This window comes from Sus scrofa, chromosome 14, assembly GCF_054392235.1.
Source record: "Sus scrofa isolate SSC_HxYL_T2T_F1_AM1 chromosome 14, Sscrofa_HxYL_maternal_Yorkshire_Landrace_v2.0, whole genome shotgun sequence".
Classification (NCBI taxonomy): domain Eukaryota; kingdom Metazoa; phylum Chordata; class Mammalia; order Artiodactyla; family Suidae; genus Sus; species Sus scrofa.
In genome coordinates, this window is record NC_139396.1 from 111336397 (window position 1) to 111355586 (window position 19190).

The 19190-nt window shown below is 52.0% G+C and overlaps 1 protein-coding gene and 1 long non-coding RNA gene across 19 annotated transcripts in view; one reads left to right on the top strand and one right to left on the bottom strand.

The window, feature by feature from the left end:
• ARHGAP22 (Rho GTPase activating protein 22) overlaps positions 1 to 19190 on the bottom strand; it is a 218412-nt gene that overhangs the window by 23648 nt on the left and 175574 nt on the right. For 7 of the 18 annotated variants that reach the window (XM_021073078.2, XM_021073072.2, XM_021073073.2 and 4 more), the window contains one exon: positions 15777 to 15953. The exons of 3 other annotated variants lie outside the window; for them this stretch is intronic. In XM_021073078.2, coding sequence (XP_020928737.1) covers positions 15777 to 15953 — 177 coding nt within the window. Of the gene's footprint in view, positions 1 to 3982; positions 4136 to 15776; positions 15954 to 19190 lie in introns of those variants that run through there. 8 more of the 18 variants (XM_084996516.1, XM_021073075.2, XM_084996515.1 and 5 more) reach the window with 3 other exon arrangements.
• On the top strand, positions 4024 to 13525 carry LOC146396937 (uncharacterized). Its single transcript, XR_014827562.1, has 2 exons — positions 4024 to 4213; positions 12142 to 13525. It is a non-coding gene; the product is annotated as an uncharacterized LOC146396937 (long non-coding RNA).

Here is a 19190-nt window from a genome sequence, read left to right on the forward strand (position 1 = left end):
TGGATTCCCAGCTTCTCTTAAGGAGTTCCTGCTGTGGCATAGGACACAGGTTTGATCCACGGCCTGGCACAGTGAGTTAAAGATCTGACGTTGCCGCAGCTACAGTACAGGTTGCAACTGTAGCTTGGGTGGGAACTCCACATGCCATAGGGCAGCCAAGAAAGAAAAAAAAGGAAAAAAAAAAAAAAGGAATCCACAGAAGATATGGTGGCCCCAGGCCTGAATTTCCAAATGGTAGCATCAGTAGAGTTCAGTGCCATCTGTGCACTTTTGATAGCCCTGGCATTTGTTAATTCGCCACAGTCCTCACTATTCCCTACTGCCTTGCACTTAGTCCACATTTCACTCATGTGGCTTTGCCAGGTACTCACATCTTTTGCTTTGACCTCAAAGGTACAGACCTCCCCCAAGGGCACTGGGTCAGGAAGATGTAGGAAAGGGGCCCTGACCCACAGACAGTAGAAGTGGGAAGAAGCCAAGACTGGCATGACCAGAGGTATCTGCCAGGACCTCAAATGAGCAGGCAGAAAACATATGGGGGAAACTGCCCATGAACAGAGGGTCCTCGAATAGCGCAGGAGCCAACCTGGCATTGTATCCTCGGCACCTCCCTTTTGCCTCCCTCCCTACTCAGGCACCCATACTTGTCCCTTTCACTTCCTGTCCCTTTCACTTCCGCTTTACTCACCCTGCAAGTGTCCTGAATACGCCTGTCTGCTGTCCTGCTGCCAGCCCGTGCACAGGTCTCGTCGGTCTGTGCAAAATTCTTATTAGCCCTAGGGAACAGCTCAGATATCCCCTCCTACGTGAGCCGTCGCAGAGTCTCTTTCAGCATGACTACTCTCCCTGGCCCTCTATCTGTACATCTCTCTCTTACTCACCTGAAACACCTCCCTCTCCCCAGCCTGGAGCTGGGCTGGGAGCTGAGGTCAAGGGGTGCTGAGCAAAGGAGGATGAACACACAGTCCAGGACAGTCTATGGTCCTGAGTTCATGCCCTCAGCTCCCCGCCTTCAGCTCACAGGTGATTGAAGGCTACAGTCAGAGGAGACACTAAGGAAAGGAATTCGAAAATTCTCACTAGACGTCCATGAAGCTTGGGTAATTCCATCCAGCCTCCTCCTGGCTCCAGCCCTTCTTGCTCTCCCACTTCCTGCCCCGAGGATATCTACAGTCTGTCTGTCCATCCACCTTCCCATCACTCTTGCATTTGTGTGTGTCCCCCCTCCCCGCACCGTTCTAGGTCTTAGAGGGTCTCAGAGGTGCTCAGAGGGCTAGAAATATGTAAATCCCACCATGGGCTCCTCTGCTGAAAACCCCTTGCTGCCTCCCTCCTCCCCACGCAGGACAGAGCCCAAAACTGGCAGGTAGGAGGGCAAAGCCCTGCCCCTCCTCTCTCTACCAGCTTCTGGGGTACAGAGCCTGCACCAGGCAGAGGGCAGCTGCTTCGCCGCCAGACCTGCTGTTCATGCCTGTGGTCAGGCAGCTCCCATGTCTCTCAAGGGCCCTCCCAACCTCGGCTCAACCACTGCCTCCCCTGTGAAGCCTTCCAGACCACTCACCCAGCCCCAGGGACAGAGCAGTGAGAGAGCCAGAGGCCCCAGGCGCTTCTAAACAGAGGTGATTTAGAGGAGAGATGATGTCGGAACTGGGGTCTAAGAATGAGCAGGAGAGCATCAGGTGGGGGGCTGGGGAGGCGGGCGCAGGAGCAGAAAGCCCAAGGCAGACTTGGGCTGGGGGCTCTGACGAGGACCTCCAAGGGGTGGGAGAGCAAGGTTGAAGAGGCTGGGAACACGGCACCCCCTGCCCTGACAAGGCCATGGGCCCTGGTGAGCACAGACCCTGTGCATGCCTCCTGGGTTCTGGGAAATGACAAGACCATCCCAGAGGCCCTCTAAGCGCTGAGCCTTGCAAGAGCTGCTGGGTTAGGAATGGAGGTGGAACTACAGGCAGCAGGTGAAGGTCAAGACCACAGAGACAAAGATTCTGAGCCTGCACCTGGCACTGGTCTGGGGCACACCCTGGCTAAGCCACTGCGGAGCAGAGTGGCTCCCTTTCCTGGGCCTGTTTCTCCATCTATAAAATGGGAATGACGACACTCATCTTCAGGGGCTGCCCTCGAGTCCCTGCCCCCAGGCACCCCAGGGCCTGGGACTGATACCACATTCCCAACAACGCTGCATGGAGCCTTACACCAGACCTCATTCAGGCTTCAGGTGCAAGCTATTCCCTCACCACCTTCTGAAAGGAGAGACTCTGGGAGCCTCATGGGAAAGCCTCATTCCAGCTCAGCCCCCAGGGCTTTCCCCCCAGCTTCCTCCTGCTGCAGGCACCTGTACTCAGGCTTGCCAGGGTCTCTCAGGCAGAGTCTGGCAGGGCCTGGAATGGCCACAATCAACTTCCTCGGTCCTCCTGGCACATCTCAGAGGGGGAGTCTTGCCAAGAACCAGTTCCAATAGATCTGTCAGATCCCTGGAAACCAAGCCAGTGTGTGGGTTCCTCGAGGTCCCAGCCCACGTTCTTCACAAAGCACCGACTCTGCCTGGATGAACCTGCTGACGGACTCAGAGCTGCTCCCTGGCAAGGCTTGTCCCTCATTCCCCGAACCCTATGCAAGGGCAGGAAGGCCCAGGCCCAGCATTCAGCTGACTCAGGTCTCTATCTTGGGTGACCCTGGGCACTGTTCTCAACCCCTCTGAGCCTCGGTCTCGGCCACTTCACGGGGCTGTGAGCAGACACGGAGAGCCTATATTATCCCATACACAGAAGCAGGTGCTTGATATATGTGGCTTTCCTGTGACCTGGGAGGGCCGGCCCAGGGCGGGGTGGGCTCTGCCTGACCCCAAGGCCCAGCAGGAAAGGGAGGCAGCTGGGATTCCCTTTTGAAGCTGATCCCTGAGTGGTGACCTCACACCAGCTAATATTAGGGCTCTCTCCAGTTGGGGGAGGGGCACATAGAGAAGAGACACTAAGGAAAATAATTCTTAAACCCTCTCCAGAGATTCACAAACCTTTCCTGTGGCCTACGCCCCTCTCCAGGATACTTGCCACCCTCCCTGCATCCACTCCGAGGCTTGCAAATCCACTTCCCTTCACTCCCACACTTGTGCCCAAGGGCACCACTCTCTTGTAGGTACTACAGAGCCTCATTGCTGCCCCAGCCTCAACAACCAACAGGCTAAAATCAGCCCAGGGGAGAGAAATACAGCAAGAGGCAAATATCTTGGCAGGGGTGGGGATGTGTTCAGCCCGGGGTGATCCGGTCCCTAGGGCATAAATGACCCCTACTCTTCTGCTCTTAGCCAGCCCCATGCCCAGGTACAGGGGCCTTCGTGAGGCCTTGAGAGGCAAACATGGGCTGAGCACTGGCCTGAAGTCGGTAGCTCAGAGCTGGCATCCTGCCTGGTCCCCTCAGTTGTAGTGGAGGGGGGGAGAGATTCTTTGCCAAGTCCCTGCGCCCGTGAAAGCTAAGTTCTTTATCTCTGCACTCGGGATGCCCATCCCCCCCCCGCCCCCCATCCCCGGGCGGGAGGTAGGACTTGGCGTCCTGGCTCTGCCCCTTGCCCGCAACACGCGCGTTTGCGTTCCTAACCCGGCAACGGGTCCCGCGGCTGCCCCCGCCCCCGAACAGCCCTCACTCCCCCACCCGGGGAGCGCCCCGCGACGCGCGGGCGCAGCGCTGTCCTCGCCCGCGCGCCGGGCCCGGGACGCCGCTTCCGCGCGGATTCGCCGAGTGCCCGCACCCCCTCCAGCGCTACCTGGGGCAGCGGGCGCGCAGCAGGCGGGCAGGCGGCAGGGCGGCCGCGGGCAGGCGCGGCACCCGGAGAAGGCCCGCGCGGCCGGCATCAGGCCCATGTCGCGCCCGGGCGCGGCGGCGCAGCGGCGGCAGGAATGCCCGGCACGCGCGCAGGTAGCGTCTTGCCCGCCGCCCGCCCGCCCGCCGGGGGCCCGGACCCTGGAGCGAGGGAGGGAGGGCCCGGGACCTGCGAGTTCCTGAAATGCTGCTCCTGGAGTCGGGCCCCGTAGCGCTCCCGGTTCAGACCTCTGACCCTCTTCTTCCTAAAGCTCCAGGTTACAGGCACCAGAGGAATTTTCGCAACTCCCGAAGATCCGCCTCTTCTTCCTCGTCAAGGACTGGCTTTAGGAGCTTCCGCTCCCCGCAAAATGGGAGGCAGCTGTTCCAGGTGGAAGCAGAGGCGGCTCAAGGAGATCAGGTGATTGGGTTTGGGTCAAGTAGCCAGGAGAATGCTGAGCCCCATCTACAGCTGGGCTGTGGGCTACGCGGCTTTCACGGCTCCAGCCCAATGCCCTGCCAGGGGCCAGCGCCCCAATGCCATGGAAGGTGCTTAAGATTTAACATACATGTCTTGCACAGCCCTGGGCGGTACAGTATTAATGTCCCCATCTTACAGATGAGGCAGCTGAAGTTCAGAGAAGTTATGCTGTTTTCTTAAGATCACGCAACTAGTAAGTGACAGATCTTCAGTTGAAACCTAAATTATCTTTCTGCAAAGCTTATGTTCTCAGAGTAAGATTCTGTCCTGGTGAAAAAAGCCTACAATCTCACACTTTCAGAGCTAGCAAAGTGTGAAGACCAAGACAGGTGCATGGCCTCAGGCATCACCAGGAGGGCAGGTGGTCAGAGAAGCAAAGCTAGGGCCTCCATGCAGTATGAGGATGGAGGTCCCAGGGGCCTGTGGACAGAATTCTGTGAGAAGGGCTAAGGGAAGCCTGGGGCTGGAAAGGGTGGGGGACTCCTCTGAAAGCCAAGTGGGTAGGGCAGGGTTGCTTTTCTTTCTTTCATTCTTTCTTTCTTTCTTTCTTTCTTTCTTTCTTTCTTTCTTTCTTTTCTTTTCTTTCTCTAAGAGAGGCCTGTACTAGAGTGAGGCCAGTGACTTTTGCAGTACAGGTGCAAGATGAAAGGGGGTGCCAACAATTTCAGTAATCAGGAGATATTTTTGCGATATTTTTAAAAATACAACTTAATGCCAAAAAGTCCACAGTGAACAAAATAACACCATTTTAAATAAAGACAGACTCCAACCCTGCACTTGCACAGAGAGGGGGGCCTTGTTTGCCTCACCCTAATCCCACCCACGGACCCTGTCTTTATTTAAATTTTTGATGTTTTGTTTATCATGGATGTGGTAGGCTAGATAATGCCCCCGCCCCCAACAGCCATGTCCTAATCCTTAGAACCAGTGACTATGTCACCTTCCCTAGCAAACAGGATGCTGCAGATGTGATTAAATTGAGGATGGAGAGATTATACTAGATTATCCCTAATGGGCCTTAAAAAAATGGAGGCAGAGGGAGATTTCAAAGAAGCGGAGGTGATCTGAGGAGGAAAGCAGAAACTGGAGTGATGAGGCCACAATCCAAGAATGTGCGCAGCTTCTAGAAGGTGGAAGAGGCAAAGAATGCATTCTCCCCCGGAGCCCTCAAGGAACCAGCCATGGTGACCCAACCGTTTCAGTATCTTCAATATCGTAAAAACTCAGTGCTGACTCACACCTTCTAGGGCTGTGAGCAAATACATTTGTGTTGTTTTAAGCTGCTAAATTCATGACAGTTTGTTAGAGCAGCAATAGGAAACTAACACAATGGATTTTTTTGCATTAATTTTCATTTTTAACAAATTACAATAAAATATTCATCTTGATCACTAAGTGGGTTTTTGCTTTTGGGGTTTTTGTTTGTTTGTTTTTTGCCTTTAGGGCCGCACCTGTGGCATATGCAATCAGATCGTAGCTACAGCTGCGGGCCTACGCCAAGCCACAGCCACGCAAGATCTGAGTCACATCTGCGATCGACGCTGCACCTTCTTGCAATGCCAGATCCTTAACCCACAAGCGAGGCCAGGCATCAAACACAAGTCCTCATGGATACTACTCGGGTTCATCACCACTGAGCCACAACGGGAACTCCTGATCACTGAGGTTTTTTGGTGCCCTCTTAAATATTGTGCCCCAGGCTAGTAAGGCTCCCTAATCCAGGCCCTGACGCTAGTGTAGGGGTGGGGGCTGAAGTCCTTCCAAGTGCTGGGAATGTGAGGAGGCCCTCAGAGTTCTCCCCTCTCAGAGTTCAGGAAAACATGAAGGTGGGAAGGGTAGTTTATGGTGCCAGGGGGCCATATGTCAAGGAATACCCCTGTCCTAACCCTTCCGGAAAAGCTTGGGGCTCCCACAGCCTCCAGTCCCCCGGGGTCTGGTCTACTCTGTCCATGTTAAAGAGAAAGTTCCAAAGGTTCAGTGGAAGCCCCTACTACTCCAGGGGAGGGGGCCCTACCAGGCAGACAGACAGCTCTGATAGGGACTTGTTTTCTCCTTTCCAAGTCTCCTTTTCCTACCTGTGTGATAAACAGAGTGGGACTGGCCAATCTCTAGGGAATCCATTCATCCTCCCTCTAGATGTCCCAGACTGATGGAAGTCTGCAGCTGCCTCCCATTTAGAAGGCTCTGGACTCTGACAGGCACTGCCACAATAAACTCTAGGTTAAATCTTAGCCAGGTCAACACCCACGCCACCTTGTGGGGGGTCTTTTTAGCCATGAGGCCTCGGGGGGGGGGGGGGGAATGCAAAGATAGTCATGAAACTTTACTCTTGGGCCAGGGCCAGGAGCTGAGAGGTTGAGAGGTCTGTCCCCTCATGTGAACACCTAGTGACAGGTGATGTTTTAGGCTGGGGTGGCTCTCATTTCTGAGCTGGGTCCAGGACCTTGGGGGCTTTCTCTGTCCTCAGTCTTGCCTTCCTCCCATTGTCTTCCCATTACTATTAAGACAATGCAGATCCAGAGGCTATGGTGCCTGGCAACTGAGCATCCTTGGATGAGCTCACCCTGGAGGCAGGCTGTCCCTGCTCCCAATCTTGCTGTGTGCTATTAGGCAAGTTGTTGAACCTCTCTGTCCCTCCCTACAATATAATTTTGGTACAGCAAACCCTTGTTAAGAGTAGCACATGAGATCCCTTCCTCCTTCCTCAGACTGATGTGGAGGACTGAGGCTGTCTGGGAAGAAGCCGAGAGCCAGAGGACTACCCGGAGGGCTCCCGGCATCCTTTTCTCCAGAACTGGCATCCAGGGAGTTCCCACTATGGCTCAGAGGTTCATGAACCCAACTAGTATCCATGAGGACACAGGTTCAATCCCTGGCTTTGCTCAGTGGGTTAAGGATCCAGTGTTGCTGTGAGCTGTGGTATATAGGTCACAGAAGCAGCTTGGATCTGGAGTGGCTGTGGCTGTGGCTGGCAGCTGTAGCTCCAATTCGACCCCTAGCCTGGGAACTTTCATATGCCATGGGTATGGCCCTAAAAAGCCAAAAAAAAAAAAAAAAAATTAGAAGAAGAAGAAGAAGAACTGGCATCCAGCCCCAGGGCTCTGAGCTCCAGCCTACGACGTGGGTCAGAATGCTGGCTTCTTGCTTCCTCCTTTGGGAGCTAGACAAACGACTTGAGCCTCCCTGCTGCTCAGTCTCCTCATCTGTTTTAAAGGGCGATTATAAGCATCAACCAGGGCGCAGAGCCCCCCAAAGGACATGGTGAATAAACATTAACTCCTTTGGAGAATGACTGCATTGATCCGCCCTCTCCTTTTGTGGCTGGGGTTCTCTGGGACGTCAGGCAGTGTCACTGGCACTCACTGTCCACTGGCCTCATTTTAGCTCTTTTCCCACCCTGGGATCTGAGCATTTAGCACACCTGGGAAGCCAGGCAGGCCGAACTGTGGGGGCATGTCCACCCCAGCTGCTGGGAGGGAAGGCTGACTTAGCGATTAAGCAAAAAACAAACAAAAACAACAACAAAAAGAGAGGCAGAAGGCAGTTAGTTGAGCAGTTAGCATCCTGAGTTTCACAGGAAGCGGTGAAGAGCAGCCCCCTGTAAATGACCCTCACTGGCTTGCCAGGCTCTCCCAAAATAAGGCAGCTGCTCCTCTGCCTCTGTTCTCCTGGTAAATGGCCCTGGGCTCCCCGGTCTCCCGTTAGTGGGGTCTGTGGCTGGCGGCTACTTCCCCTGCCCGGGGATCCAAGCTCACAGGCTCCTCTGACTGCAGGTGAGAACCCTGAGGACTGCAGGGTAAGGAGGCCCAGGGTGCTGGGAACCAACCGCTATACCCAGAAGAGGACAGATCTGGCCTCTGTGAGCTTGGGGCTGGCTGGGCTCCAAGGCCTGTGCGAGCAATTCCTCCTCGCCTGGATGTGGACCTTCGGGGCCCAACAGGATGGGCCCAGGGTACCAGAATCAGGTTCAAGTCCCCCTTCTGTGGGCTCAGTGACTGGACTCCAGGTCAGCGACAGTCCTCTCTTTCCCCCTTTGGAAAGGCTGCAGGGAATGGCTCAGGCCCCCTGGTTAGGTGGGTTCACAATAAGACCCTCTCTTTTTGAATCTCCCAGAGGGCTGGGATCTGGAGGAAGCAGTGCTGGGGAGATGTGGTCCATTAAGATCCACTGCCAGCCTGGGCTGGGGCCAGTGACCTTTCATCCAGAATCTGATTGTGCCTTAAGGGCTTCCTTTTGGAGATATCATTCCAGCAAAATGACCACAGCCAGCTGGACTAACAAGGTTGCTTTGTGTCCCTCCAAGTTGTTCCGAGGTTGGATTTTCTCCATGTCAAGTGTCCTGCCCTGTTTGTCCCCCCTTCCTCCCCACCATGGTTTCTGGGGAAGCTAGGGTGGGACTGTCAACGTGGGTAGGGTGGTCAGGGGAAAGTCTCCAGAGGCCATAAGAGCCACCCACACATCAGGTGGGGCTGGCATGGGCAGCCAGGCTCGATGGCCCACGCAGGCCTGTTGCCCCTAAAGTTCCTCCCCAGGACAGAGCTGTCACTCTGGGAGGGACACTGTTCCAAGGCCAGGCTCCTGACCCCAGGACTGTTGCTCTGTGCCACTGCCTGTAAAGTTGGGACGAAAAGCTTCTGGGCTTTGCTCGACCATGCCTGCTGGGTGGGTAGGAGAGTCACCATGATACTAGTTACTGAACGCTAACCTCGGCCCCCAGACTCCTGCATCCAACTGTCCACTCAGTATGCCCGCTGGCTTAATGACTGGCAGGCATCTCAAACTCATATGTGCCCACACTCCTATGTGCCCTCTGGTCTTGCTGCAGCATCACAAACTGCCCTGGGCTGAGTCTTCCTCTCTTGCTTAATGACAATTCTGTCTTTCCAGTCGGTCAGTCAGACCCCTGGGAGTCCACCCGCACAGCTGTCTTTCTCTCACACCCACAGCCAGGAGATCCTGTAGGTCCTAGTTTCAAACTAGATTTGGAATCTGCCCGCTTTCATCACCACCCACCACAGTGTAAGTGCTCTCATCTCTTGCCCAATTACAACAAAGAGGTCCCCCTGCTTCCCCTTGTCCCTCTGCCACCAGCAGTCAGAGTGGTCCTTTTAACTATCTATCAGATCACAGATCGCATCCTTCCTCTTCCATCAGGCTCCTCTGCATCTGACCCTATTCCTCATCCCCTCTGGCCCACCTGCCTCTTCTCTGGTTCAAGACTACGCTTTTGCCAGAGGTGCTGCCTGGGTGTGGCACACTTCCACCTGACCCCCTGCTGGCTTAGGTTCTCACCTTATTCAAGACTCTGTTTGGGGGTCACTCTCTCATTGGGCCTGCCCTCACCTCTGTATTTGAAATGGCTCTATTTTTTTTTCTTATTTTTCAGAAGGCACTCCCTACCTTCTAAAACAGCAGTTCTCAAAACATAGGCCCCAGACCAGCAGCATCACCTAGAAACTTGTGAGAAACAAAATTCTAGTGAGCTGAGAACTCTGGGGGTGGATCTAGCAGTCTCTCTTTACAGGCCTTCCTCTGGGTGGTTCTGATGACAGCAAGTATGCCATGCCACGTGATGCACTGTCCTTGTTACTGTCTGTCCTGGGGAGTAGAATGGAAGCTCCATCTGATCGCTGCCATGTGCCCTGCCTGCATGTTGGGCGACACTCTGGGGTAAATGAATGGAACTGTTTAGTGCTGAGAGTGCTGAGTGCTTTGCATCCATTTTCTCTTAAGTCTTACCACAATCCTGCAAACAAAATATTCACATTCCCATTTTGCCAAAAAGGACACAGAGAGGGTAAACGGGCATGCCTAGGATCATACAGCAAGCAAGGGGTAGAACCAGGTCACATGAGACTAGAGCCTGATCCTGAAACCTGTGCTCACTTTGTCTCCTCTAATACTTCAACACAACTGGTTTTGCCAAGCACCTTCCTACACTCTCTCTAGATAACCACGCAAGGCAAAAACTCGCCCATGTGCTCCCACCAGATACCAGAAGATAAGCTGTGTCTCCTTTCTTTCCCCTTTCAGAGAGAGGTGGCCAGGACGTGCTGCCCAACAAGTCCTCCCAGGGGCTGTGTTTCTGGAGCTGAGCATGGAAGTCCAGAGATCCCCTGGGGAGTGGGGTTCTTCTCACAATATCAAGCCTTCTGATGCATGAACATGGGATGTCTTTCCATTTATTTAGGTCTTTAATTTCTTTCAACAATGTTTTGTCATTTTCAGAGTAAAAAGTTTTGTTCTTCTTTTGTTAAATGTATTCCTAAGTATTTTGTTCTGTTGGAAGCTATTATAGATGAAGTTTTCTTAATTTCACTTTCAGCTTGCTTAGTGCTACTCTATAGAGATACAACTGATTTCTATATACTGACCTTGTATCTTGTAATCTTGCTGGATTTTTTTAATTAGATCTGATAGATTTCTAGTGGATTTATAAGATTTTCTGTATACAAGATCATGTCATTTGCAAATAGATTACTTGTTTCTTACTTTCCAATCTGGATGCATTTTACTTCATTTTCTTGCCTAATTGCTCTGGCTAGAATGTCTAGTACAATGTTGAATAGAAATGGTGAGAGTGAGAATCCTTGTCTTGTTCCTGAAAAGCATCCAGTCTTTCTCCATTAAGCATGATATTATCTGCACATTTTTGAAGATGCCCTTGAGCAGGTCAAGAAAATTCCTTTCTATCTCTAGACTGTTGAGTGTTTTTATCATGAAAGGGTGCTAGATTTTATCAAATGCTTTTTCTGAATTGATTGAGATGATCATGTGGGGGTTTTTTTGTCCTTTTTTCCTGTTGATGTATTGCATTAATTGATTTTTGGGTGTTAAGGCACCCTTGCATTCCTAGGATAAACCTCCCTTGGTCATGGTGTATAATCCTTTTATAAATTGCTGGATTCAATTTGTTAATAGTTTGTTGGGGAATTTGGCATCTATATACAGCAATTCTTCTCTCCCTCACCTGCAACAACAGCATTGCTGTTTGTCTCTCAACTTAAAAAAGTAAACTCTCTTTACCTGACCACCCCCTCTCCAGCTACTGTCCCATTTCTTTCCCTTTAGAGCAAACCTCTTAAAAGAGTTGGCTATGCTCACACTCCAATTGCCCTCCTCTTATCCTTTCTCATACCTGCTATTGCCAGGCCTCACTCCCAGGACTCCACCCAAACTACCCTTGTCCAAGCCACCAATGGATTGTGCCCACCACCCATCCTCTCCTGGATGATCTATTGGCAGTGCATAGATACTTCTTCCTCAGATGTTCTCCTTCACTTGGCTCAGGGACCCCACTTGCTCCTGGCTCTCCTCAGCCCCCTGTGCTGGCTCCATCTCTGCTCCCTGACTTCCTACCTGGGAGCAGCTCTGGGCTCAGCCTAGGTCCTCCGCTGTCCCCACACTTGCTCTGCGGTGTCTCATCCAGCTGCATGGCCTCAAACCCCATCCGTGTGTCAGTGGCCTCCAAATTCTCTGTCCAACTCAGTTCCTCTCCTGCTCTCTAGACTTAAATGTCAAACTGCCTACTTATATCTAGACTTGAGCCTCTAAGAAGTATCCCAGACTAAGCCCCAAAGTGAACACTCCATCTTCCTTCCTTTCTTCCTTCCACTTCCTGTGTTCTTTCTTATCTCTGTTAATGGCTAATCCATCCTTCTACATGGCTTAGATCAAAACTCTCGGAATCACCCTTGAGTTCTCTCATTTTCTTACACCTTTTACTCATTCCAGTAGGGGAAATACTATTGGGTGCACCTCCAAAATATATCAAGAACTCAATTTCTCCTCATCACCAATGCCCTCCTGGGCCAAGATGCCATCATAAGCTCTTAACTGGTCTTCTTGCTTCTTTCATCCATTCTCAGGCAGCTGCCATGGAGATCCTGTTGGAACCTGAGTCCGGCTTGGCCACTGCTCTGTTCAAGACCCATGAATGGTACCACCTTGCTCAGAGGAAAAGCCAGAGTCATCACTGTGACAAGGCCCTCCACCCCCTTACCGCCTCTCTCCCCTTCACAGACTCTGCCCCAGGTACACCAGCCTCATTGCTGCTCTTCCAACACAGACACATCCAAACTCTCTGACCAGGTATATATGCAACTCACGCTTTCATTTCCTTGACTCAAATGTTGCTAAACCCCGACCCCACATCACTGCCGTCTGCCTTCCCACCTCTTCTGCCTCCACGGCTCCCTCCACCTTCTAACCTTCACTGGGCTTATCTTGTTTGCTGTCTGTCTTCTTTACTAAAATGCACACTCCAAGAGGGAAGATCCAAGAGGGCATCTGTCCTACTCACTGCTGTGTCTCTAGAACACTTCCTTGAGGGAATGACTGACTGATTGACTGAATGACTGAATGTCCAGACAAGAGGCACTCCATCAGGGCCACCCCTGGGCAGGCCAGTGGTTGTAACCAGCTCCCCTGACCCACTAGTTGGCCCTGTTTCCTCTGTGGGCTGGTCAGGCTCTGCCCTGACTGCAGCAGGCACGCTGCCCACTGTGCCTGTCAGAGGTGGCCACTCTCTGCCAGAACAAACACGCTTGAAAGGGCTCACAGGCTCCGTTATTAAACAGTGAAAGAAGGGCTGATCCTCTAAGCCTCCTTTCTAGGGGAACCCAGGCTAATAACAGCTTTGCCAGGAAACCTGCAGAGGCTGATGGAGCCCCCCCACCAGTGCCCACACTTGCCCAGACACGTCTGCCACCACTAACCCCTGGGATTTCTGCGTTTCCTCCATGCTTCTTGTAGAAAGGAGGTAAGCGCCTTTGATGGCGGTTCCTGTTTTAATTCTTGTGAATTCTTCAGCACATAGTGCACAGCCTGAGAGGTCTGATGCACAGTGGGGTAGGGGGGCCAGGGGAGGGCACGAATCTGGGTTCTATGTGGGATTCTGCAAATGGTCCTCATTCTAGGCAAGCATAGAGAGAGACAAAGAGACAGAGTCAGGCACGCGTATGGGTCAGAAGGCCAGCACACTGAGCGCAGGCAGACCACACGTGACGTGACAGTGCCCTGGATACTGGGACAAAGCCCAGCCTTTGAGGTCAGAACATCCACCTCGGTTTCTCAGCTCTGCTCCTGCCTAGCTGGGCCATCCTGGGCAAATGACTTAGCCTCTTTGATCTTTAGTTTCTCTTTCTTTATTTAGTTTTTGACTTTTTCATATAGTGAAATATGCAGATATTCAGAAAGTATTTAAAGCACATATGTACAGAGATGTACAGTATTATAAAACGCACACCTGTGTAACTAGACCTGCAATCCTGACTTTTATGGCATCCACTTCTTTGCTTTTCTTTATGATTTTGCTGCCTAATTATTTGCCCATAAATAATATAGTTTCCCTCTGCCCTATTTTCAACTTTATGTAAATGGAATCACAGCATGTTCTTGAGTTCCTGCAGTCTCACAGTATGTTTCTCTGATTCATGAAAGAATGTTGCTGGGTGGAGCATGTAGTTCATTCATTTTCACTGCTGGGGAGTTTTCTGCTGTTAAGGTGAATCATATTTATTTCTCACTGTATTGCTAAACACTTGGTGCTTTATGTAACTCATATAAAGGGTCTCTCTCTACTCAAGGTCACGGCAATGTTCTCCTTTTCCAGGTGCTCAAAGGTGCCACCTGTCATAAAGCCAAGTACTGCTACCTCGGCGTCAGCCTCTGGGCTCTATTTTTTTTTTTTTTTAATTTATTTTTTGTCTTTTTGCTGTTTCTTGGGCCGCTCCCGCGGCATATGGAGGTTCCCAGGCTAGGGGTCCAATCGGAACTGTAGCCCCCGGCCTACGCCAGAGCCACAGCAACGCGGGATCCGGGCCGCATCTGCAACCTACATCAGAGCTCACGGCAACGCCGGATCCTTAACCCACTGAGCAAGGGCAGGGACCGAACCCGCAACCTCATGGTTCCTAGTCGGATTCATTAACCACTGCGCCACGACGGGAACTCCTGGGCTCTATTTTGTTCTACTTGCTCACGGTCAACCACCTCACACCAAAGGAAGCTGTGGAGGCTGCAGAAGTTCCTGGGGGCTTGGATCTGCCCAAGCCATTAAGCTGGGGCTGGGGGTCAAAGGCACTGCGACTACCAGGGGGCAGGGAGGCTAACAGTGTGGGGCTATTTTTTGAAAGTGTGGGGCCAAAGGAAGCTTCTGCCTCTGCCTGGACAGTGCGTCACTCAAACACTGAAACATGGAGAGACAGGACGTCTGTGGCTTGTGTGGTCAGAACATGGCCAGCCCGAAGCCCCCATGTCCATGCTGGTGGAAGGGGGGCAGGGGTTGCTGGCTCCAGCACAGCTGGCATAATGATCCCTTCTAAAAGCCCTTTTCATAGGGACACCAATCTACAGAGGTGGCCACTGCACAGCTGGGCATTGTCCTTCCATTGCTCCTGTACCCCATGTCCAGACCATCAGCAAACCCCATGGTTCCACCTTCATAAGGCATCTCAGCTGACCCCTCTTCCCGCCTCCTCCACTCCCTGGCCCGCTCAGGCCCTGCACTCCTGTCTGATGACTGTCCCACCTGTAGTGGCTGCTTTTGTCTCCCTATGGCCCACCACCACACGGCAGCCAGAGAGCGCTTTTTAAAAATAAAAGTCAAATTTGTGTCTGTCTCCCGCTCATCCTGAGCCCTCCCTGGTGCCTCATCAACTCATAACATAATCTGAAATCCCCACCATGTCCCCGAGGCCTCAGACCCTCCTAAAAGTCCTCGTGTTCCCTTGGCCCATTCCCACCCCAGGGCCTTTGCACTCACTGCTCCCTCTGCCCTCATGCTCTTACCCCACATCCCCTGGTGCTCCTGGCGACTTTGTTAAGTTGGTTTAATGGACAACACCTAACACAACGTCCCCTCTGTCTTCCCACTTGGCTCTGCTTTGCTCCCTGGGTTTCTCGCTACTGGACGTCACGTGTCACCTTTACTTGCCTGTTGTCAGTCTCCCCTAGGACCAGGGGCGGGTGGGGGGGAAGTGCGGAGGGCAGAGAATTCTCTATTTGCTTTACCACTGAATTCCTGGTGCCTAGAACACTACTCAGTACATTTTAGGCACCCAAAGAAAGTGTAGAATAGAGAAGGTGAGCAAATGGCAACCCTTGTTTTCAGGTCAGGGACACAGCAGGTTCTGTGGGCCATGGAGGCGCCACAAGCCACACAGAGGGAAGGACGTGGTCCTTAGCCATCCGCTAGGACCTCTCGAGGGGCCACTTCTGGCCTCTAAGTGCAGACTGCTTCATACACCCCCGCATGTGTCTGGACACAGGGAGGCAAGCACACATAAGCCACAGACTCACTGGTCAAAGGATGGCACATTTTTGAAAAGTGGGCAGCTCTCCCCTGCCAGGACCTGCTTGGTCCACCGAGGGGTGACTCCTGAGGGCTGGTGGCAGAAGAGGATGACACTGCCCATCTGCCATAGGAAGCCTGGGACTCCGCCAGCAGGTCGTGAGTGAGGGGGTCTTGCAGGCTCGGGGCAGGGTGGAGGGGCATGATTACCTGGAGGCAAGGGTTCTAGAGGGTGAGCATGCGAGCTACGGGCAGTACCTCCGCCAAGCGGGGCCCAGATGACCCGGCGGATGGCCTGCACCCAGTCCTCCATGTCCCGCTGGGAGCTGGCCATGAGCAGGAGCGCCTCGGGGTTGGCTGGCACCTTCTCCCGCTCCCCGGCACCACCTGCAAGACAGGGAGAACAGACTTACTCCAGGGACCCCAGTGGACACAGGGCACGTCCCCCACAGCACGCTCTCCAGCCCCTAAACCCGCTGGCCTCTGTTCCCTGGGTGTGTGAGAAGGCTGCTTCTCTCAAACCATCAGCAACAGCTGTGCTTTTCGGCTCTATATTTGCAGCCCATGCCTTTCACACCTCACACATTTGTCTCTGGGGCCTTCGCAGGGTTTCTTTTCCCTCTTAGTCTCCTTATTTTTCTGTATCAAATCGGAACTCACTAAAGCACGCAGATCTGATGCCAGCTCAGAGCAGTTCAGACGCTGGAGGAGCTCTGCTATGTATTTTATTCAAATCAGCTTCACGCATCTTAAACACACGGCTCAACGTCACCGAGTGCTTTTCACACAGGCTCTGACATCACAGCCTGCTCTCCCCAGCCGGAAAACGAGACCCAATTCTTCACAGGTATTAGAGGTGTGCAGAGGCTGGATATTGAACCGGGATGGAGGAAACGCTCCAGAATTCTCCAACTGTCCCCACTCACAGCTAGATTCTGGATCATTATCTAAAGGCAGAAGGATGGGAAACCTCAGTCGTTTCTGAACCTACTTTCCTTACAGTAGCTCCTAGTATTTTCGTGCGAAAGTGAATTAATCTTTGAGATATACCTACAACAATTTATACTGATCTGAAGTATATTAAGTACTGGCAGTGTAAGAGGTTTTCGAGAATAATCTTGTCTTTTGGTCCCACCCCCATCCCATAACATATAACTCACCATTACTTGCCAGAGGTCCTGGAGCCTCAGACTAACCAGGACTATCTGCTGGTCGGGGGGGGCGGGGGGTGAGTCCCAGAGATCCGTGTTCCCAAGGGGGTGGGATGGCAGGAGAACTGTGAGGCCCAGGCTGTTCCTTGCTGGAGCCCGCAGCCCAGGGATGGAGACCAGCCAGGAGGAAGGGCTTCCTGAGCCCTTGCTGCCTGCCTGCCAGTGAACCAGAGCACTGCCTGACTCTTCTAGTGAACAAAGCTGACAGACCTGCCCTCCTAGGAGTCTTTAATCTTGACAGTGACTCTGGGGGAGGTACAGTGACTGTCTGCACTTGACAGAAAAGGATACTGGAGCACAGAGTGATTAAGGAACTTGTCTGAACTCACACAGCCAATATGAGCCAGGGTTTCAAAGTCCTCAGCCCTGGGCTCTGAGCCAGCCGGGGCTCTGACATCATTCCCCAATGAACAAGGCAGCCTGCTGGGGTCAGGCTGACAGTGTCACAGCAAGGCCGCTGAGGACTGGGGAATCCCAGGGGGCCACTCAGAAGGGCTCAGTAACGGGATGGGTGCATTCTTGCTGAGGGGGTGCCAAAGGCAAGACCTGGAGGCTGGGTAGTGCGAAAGCAGGCTGGAGAGGCCCACCGGCCTGAAGTTCGGGACTGTGGTGAGCCAGGGCCCTAGGATGCGGTCTACGCCCCTCAATACACACACGAGCCCGGCTCCTTCAGGCCCCTGCCACAACTGGGCAGCAGAGGAGTAGAGGAAGGGAGCCTGAGGCAGAGACAGCAGAGCCTGAAGCCCAAGAGACAGGGTGGGCCTACGGAAAATAAAGACTGTACCCACGGCTGGATCAGCTGCGTGGTCATTCACGGGGCGAGGCCACTGTCACTGACAGTGACTTCAGGGACAAGCTTGGCATCTTTAGCGCCTCACACAACATGGACTAGAGGGCTGAGGTGGCTGAGTGTTCAAGGAGGGGATGGGAAGCCAGGTGCCACCAGGAAGCTCCTCTACTTACGCTTTTCTGGAAAAACATAGGATGACTCACAAGAAAGGAACCTGCAGATCTACGGCTCCATAAACTTGTTGCAGTTACTCGTTTGCCTAAATGAATATTTAGATTTGTATCTAACTTGAATTCCTTTTTCCTAAAGAGGGCCACCCATGTCTATAAGCTTCATCTACAAAACCTGGATCCACCCTGCCCAGAGGCTGACAGATACTCCCATGTCCACCTGTGCCTCTGCCCAGGGTCCTGTTCTCCTGGTGCTCTAAGCCTGTGTGTTTAACTTTTCAAGTACTTTTCATGTATGCATTTTTTCTTTTTTTTGGTCATTTTAGGGTCATACCTGTGGCACATGGAGGGTCCCAGGCTAGGGGTCCAATCAGAGCTGTAGCTCCCAGCCCACGCCACAGCCACAGCAACGCGGGATCCCAGATGCATCTGCAACCTACACCACAGCTCACAGCAACGCCGTATCCTTGACCCACTGAGTGAGGCCAGGGATCAAACCTGCCTCCTAGTCCTCATGGATACTAGTTAGGTTTGCTACCGTTGAGCCACAACTGGAACTCCTACGTATATGTATGTATGTTTAAATACATAAACATATATGTATGTATGTTTATATATGTATGTTTAAATTTTTTTAAGAGTTAGTCTTTTAATTCAAGTATAGTTGATTTACAATGTCACCAATTTCTGCTGTACATACAGGGTAACTCAGTTATACATATATACATTCTTAATATTCTTCCCCCCGTCCCCGTCATGGTCTGTCCCAGGAGGTTGGATATAGCTCCCTGTGCTATACAGTAAGAACTTGTTGCTTATTGTGTAGCTTTTTAAGAACCTGCCACAAACTCTTTTCCAAAGTGATTGCACCACTTTACGTAGCTACCAGCAGTGCAGGAGGGTTCCAGCTGCTCCTCTTTCTCAGCAACACTTGGTGTGGTCGGTCTCTTTACTTTGAGCCCTTCTAATGGGTGTGTAGGGAAGAGCACTGTGTTTGAATTCGCATTTCCCAAGAGACTAATGATGGTGGACATCTTTTTATGGATGTAATTACCATCCATGTGTCTACCTTGGTAAAATAACTCTTGAAATCTTTTGTCCATTTTTTAAATAGGCAGTTCATTTTTCTTTATTGAGTTTTGAGACTTCTTTACATCTTCTGGATACAAGGTCTTTATCAGATATATGCCGTGCAAATACTTCTCCCAGTCTTTGCATTTTCTTTTCGTTCTATTAACAGGGTACTTCCAAGAGATGCTTTTCATTTTGATGAAGCCCAACTTATCAACTGTTTTCTTTTATTGAGGGTGCTTCTACTTTTGTATCCTTTAAGAAGTCTTTCCTCAACCCAAGGTCCTAAGTTTTCTCCTAGAAGTTTCGTGTTTTTAGGATTTACATGTAGGTCTATGAGTTAGTTTTTGTATATAGTGCAGGTACAGATTGGAGCCCATTC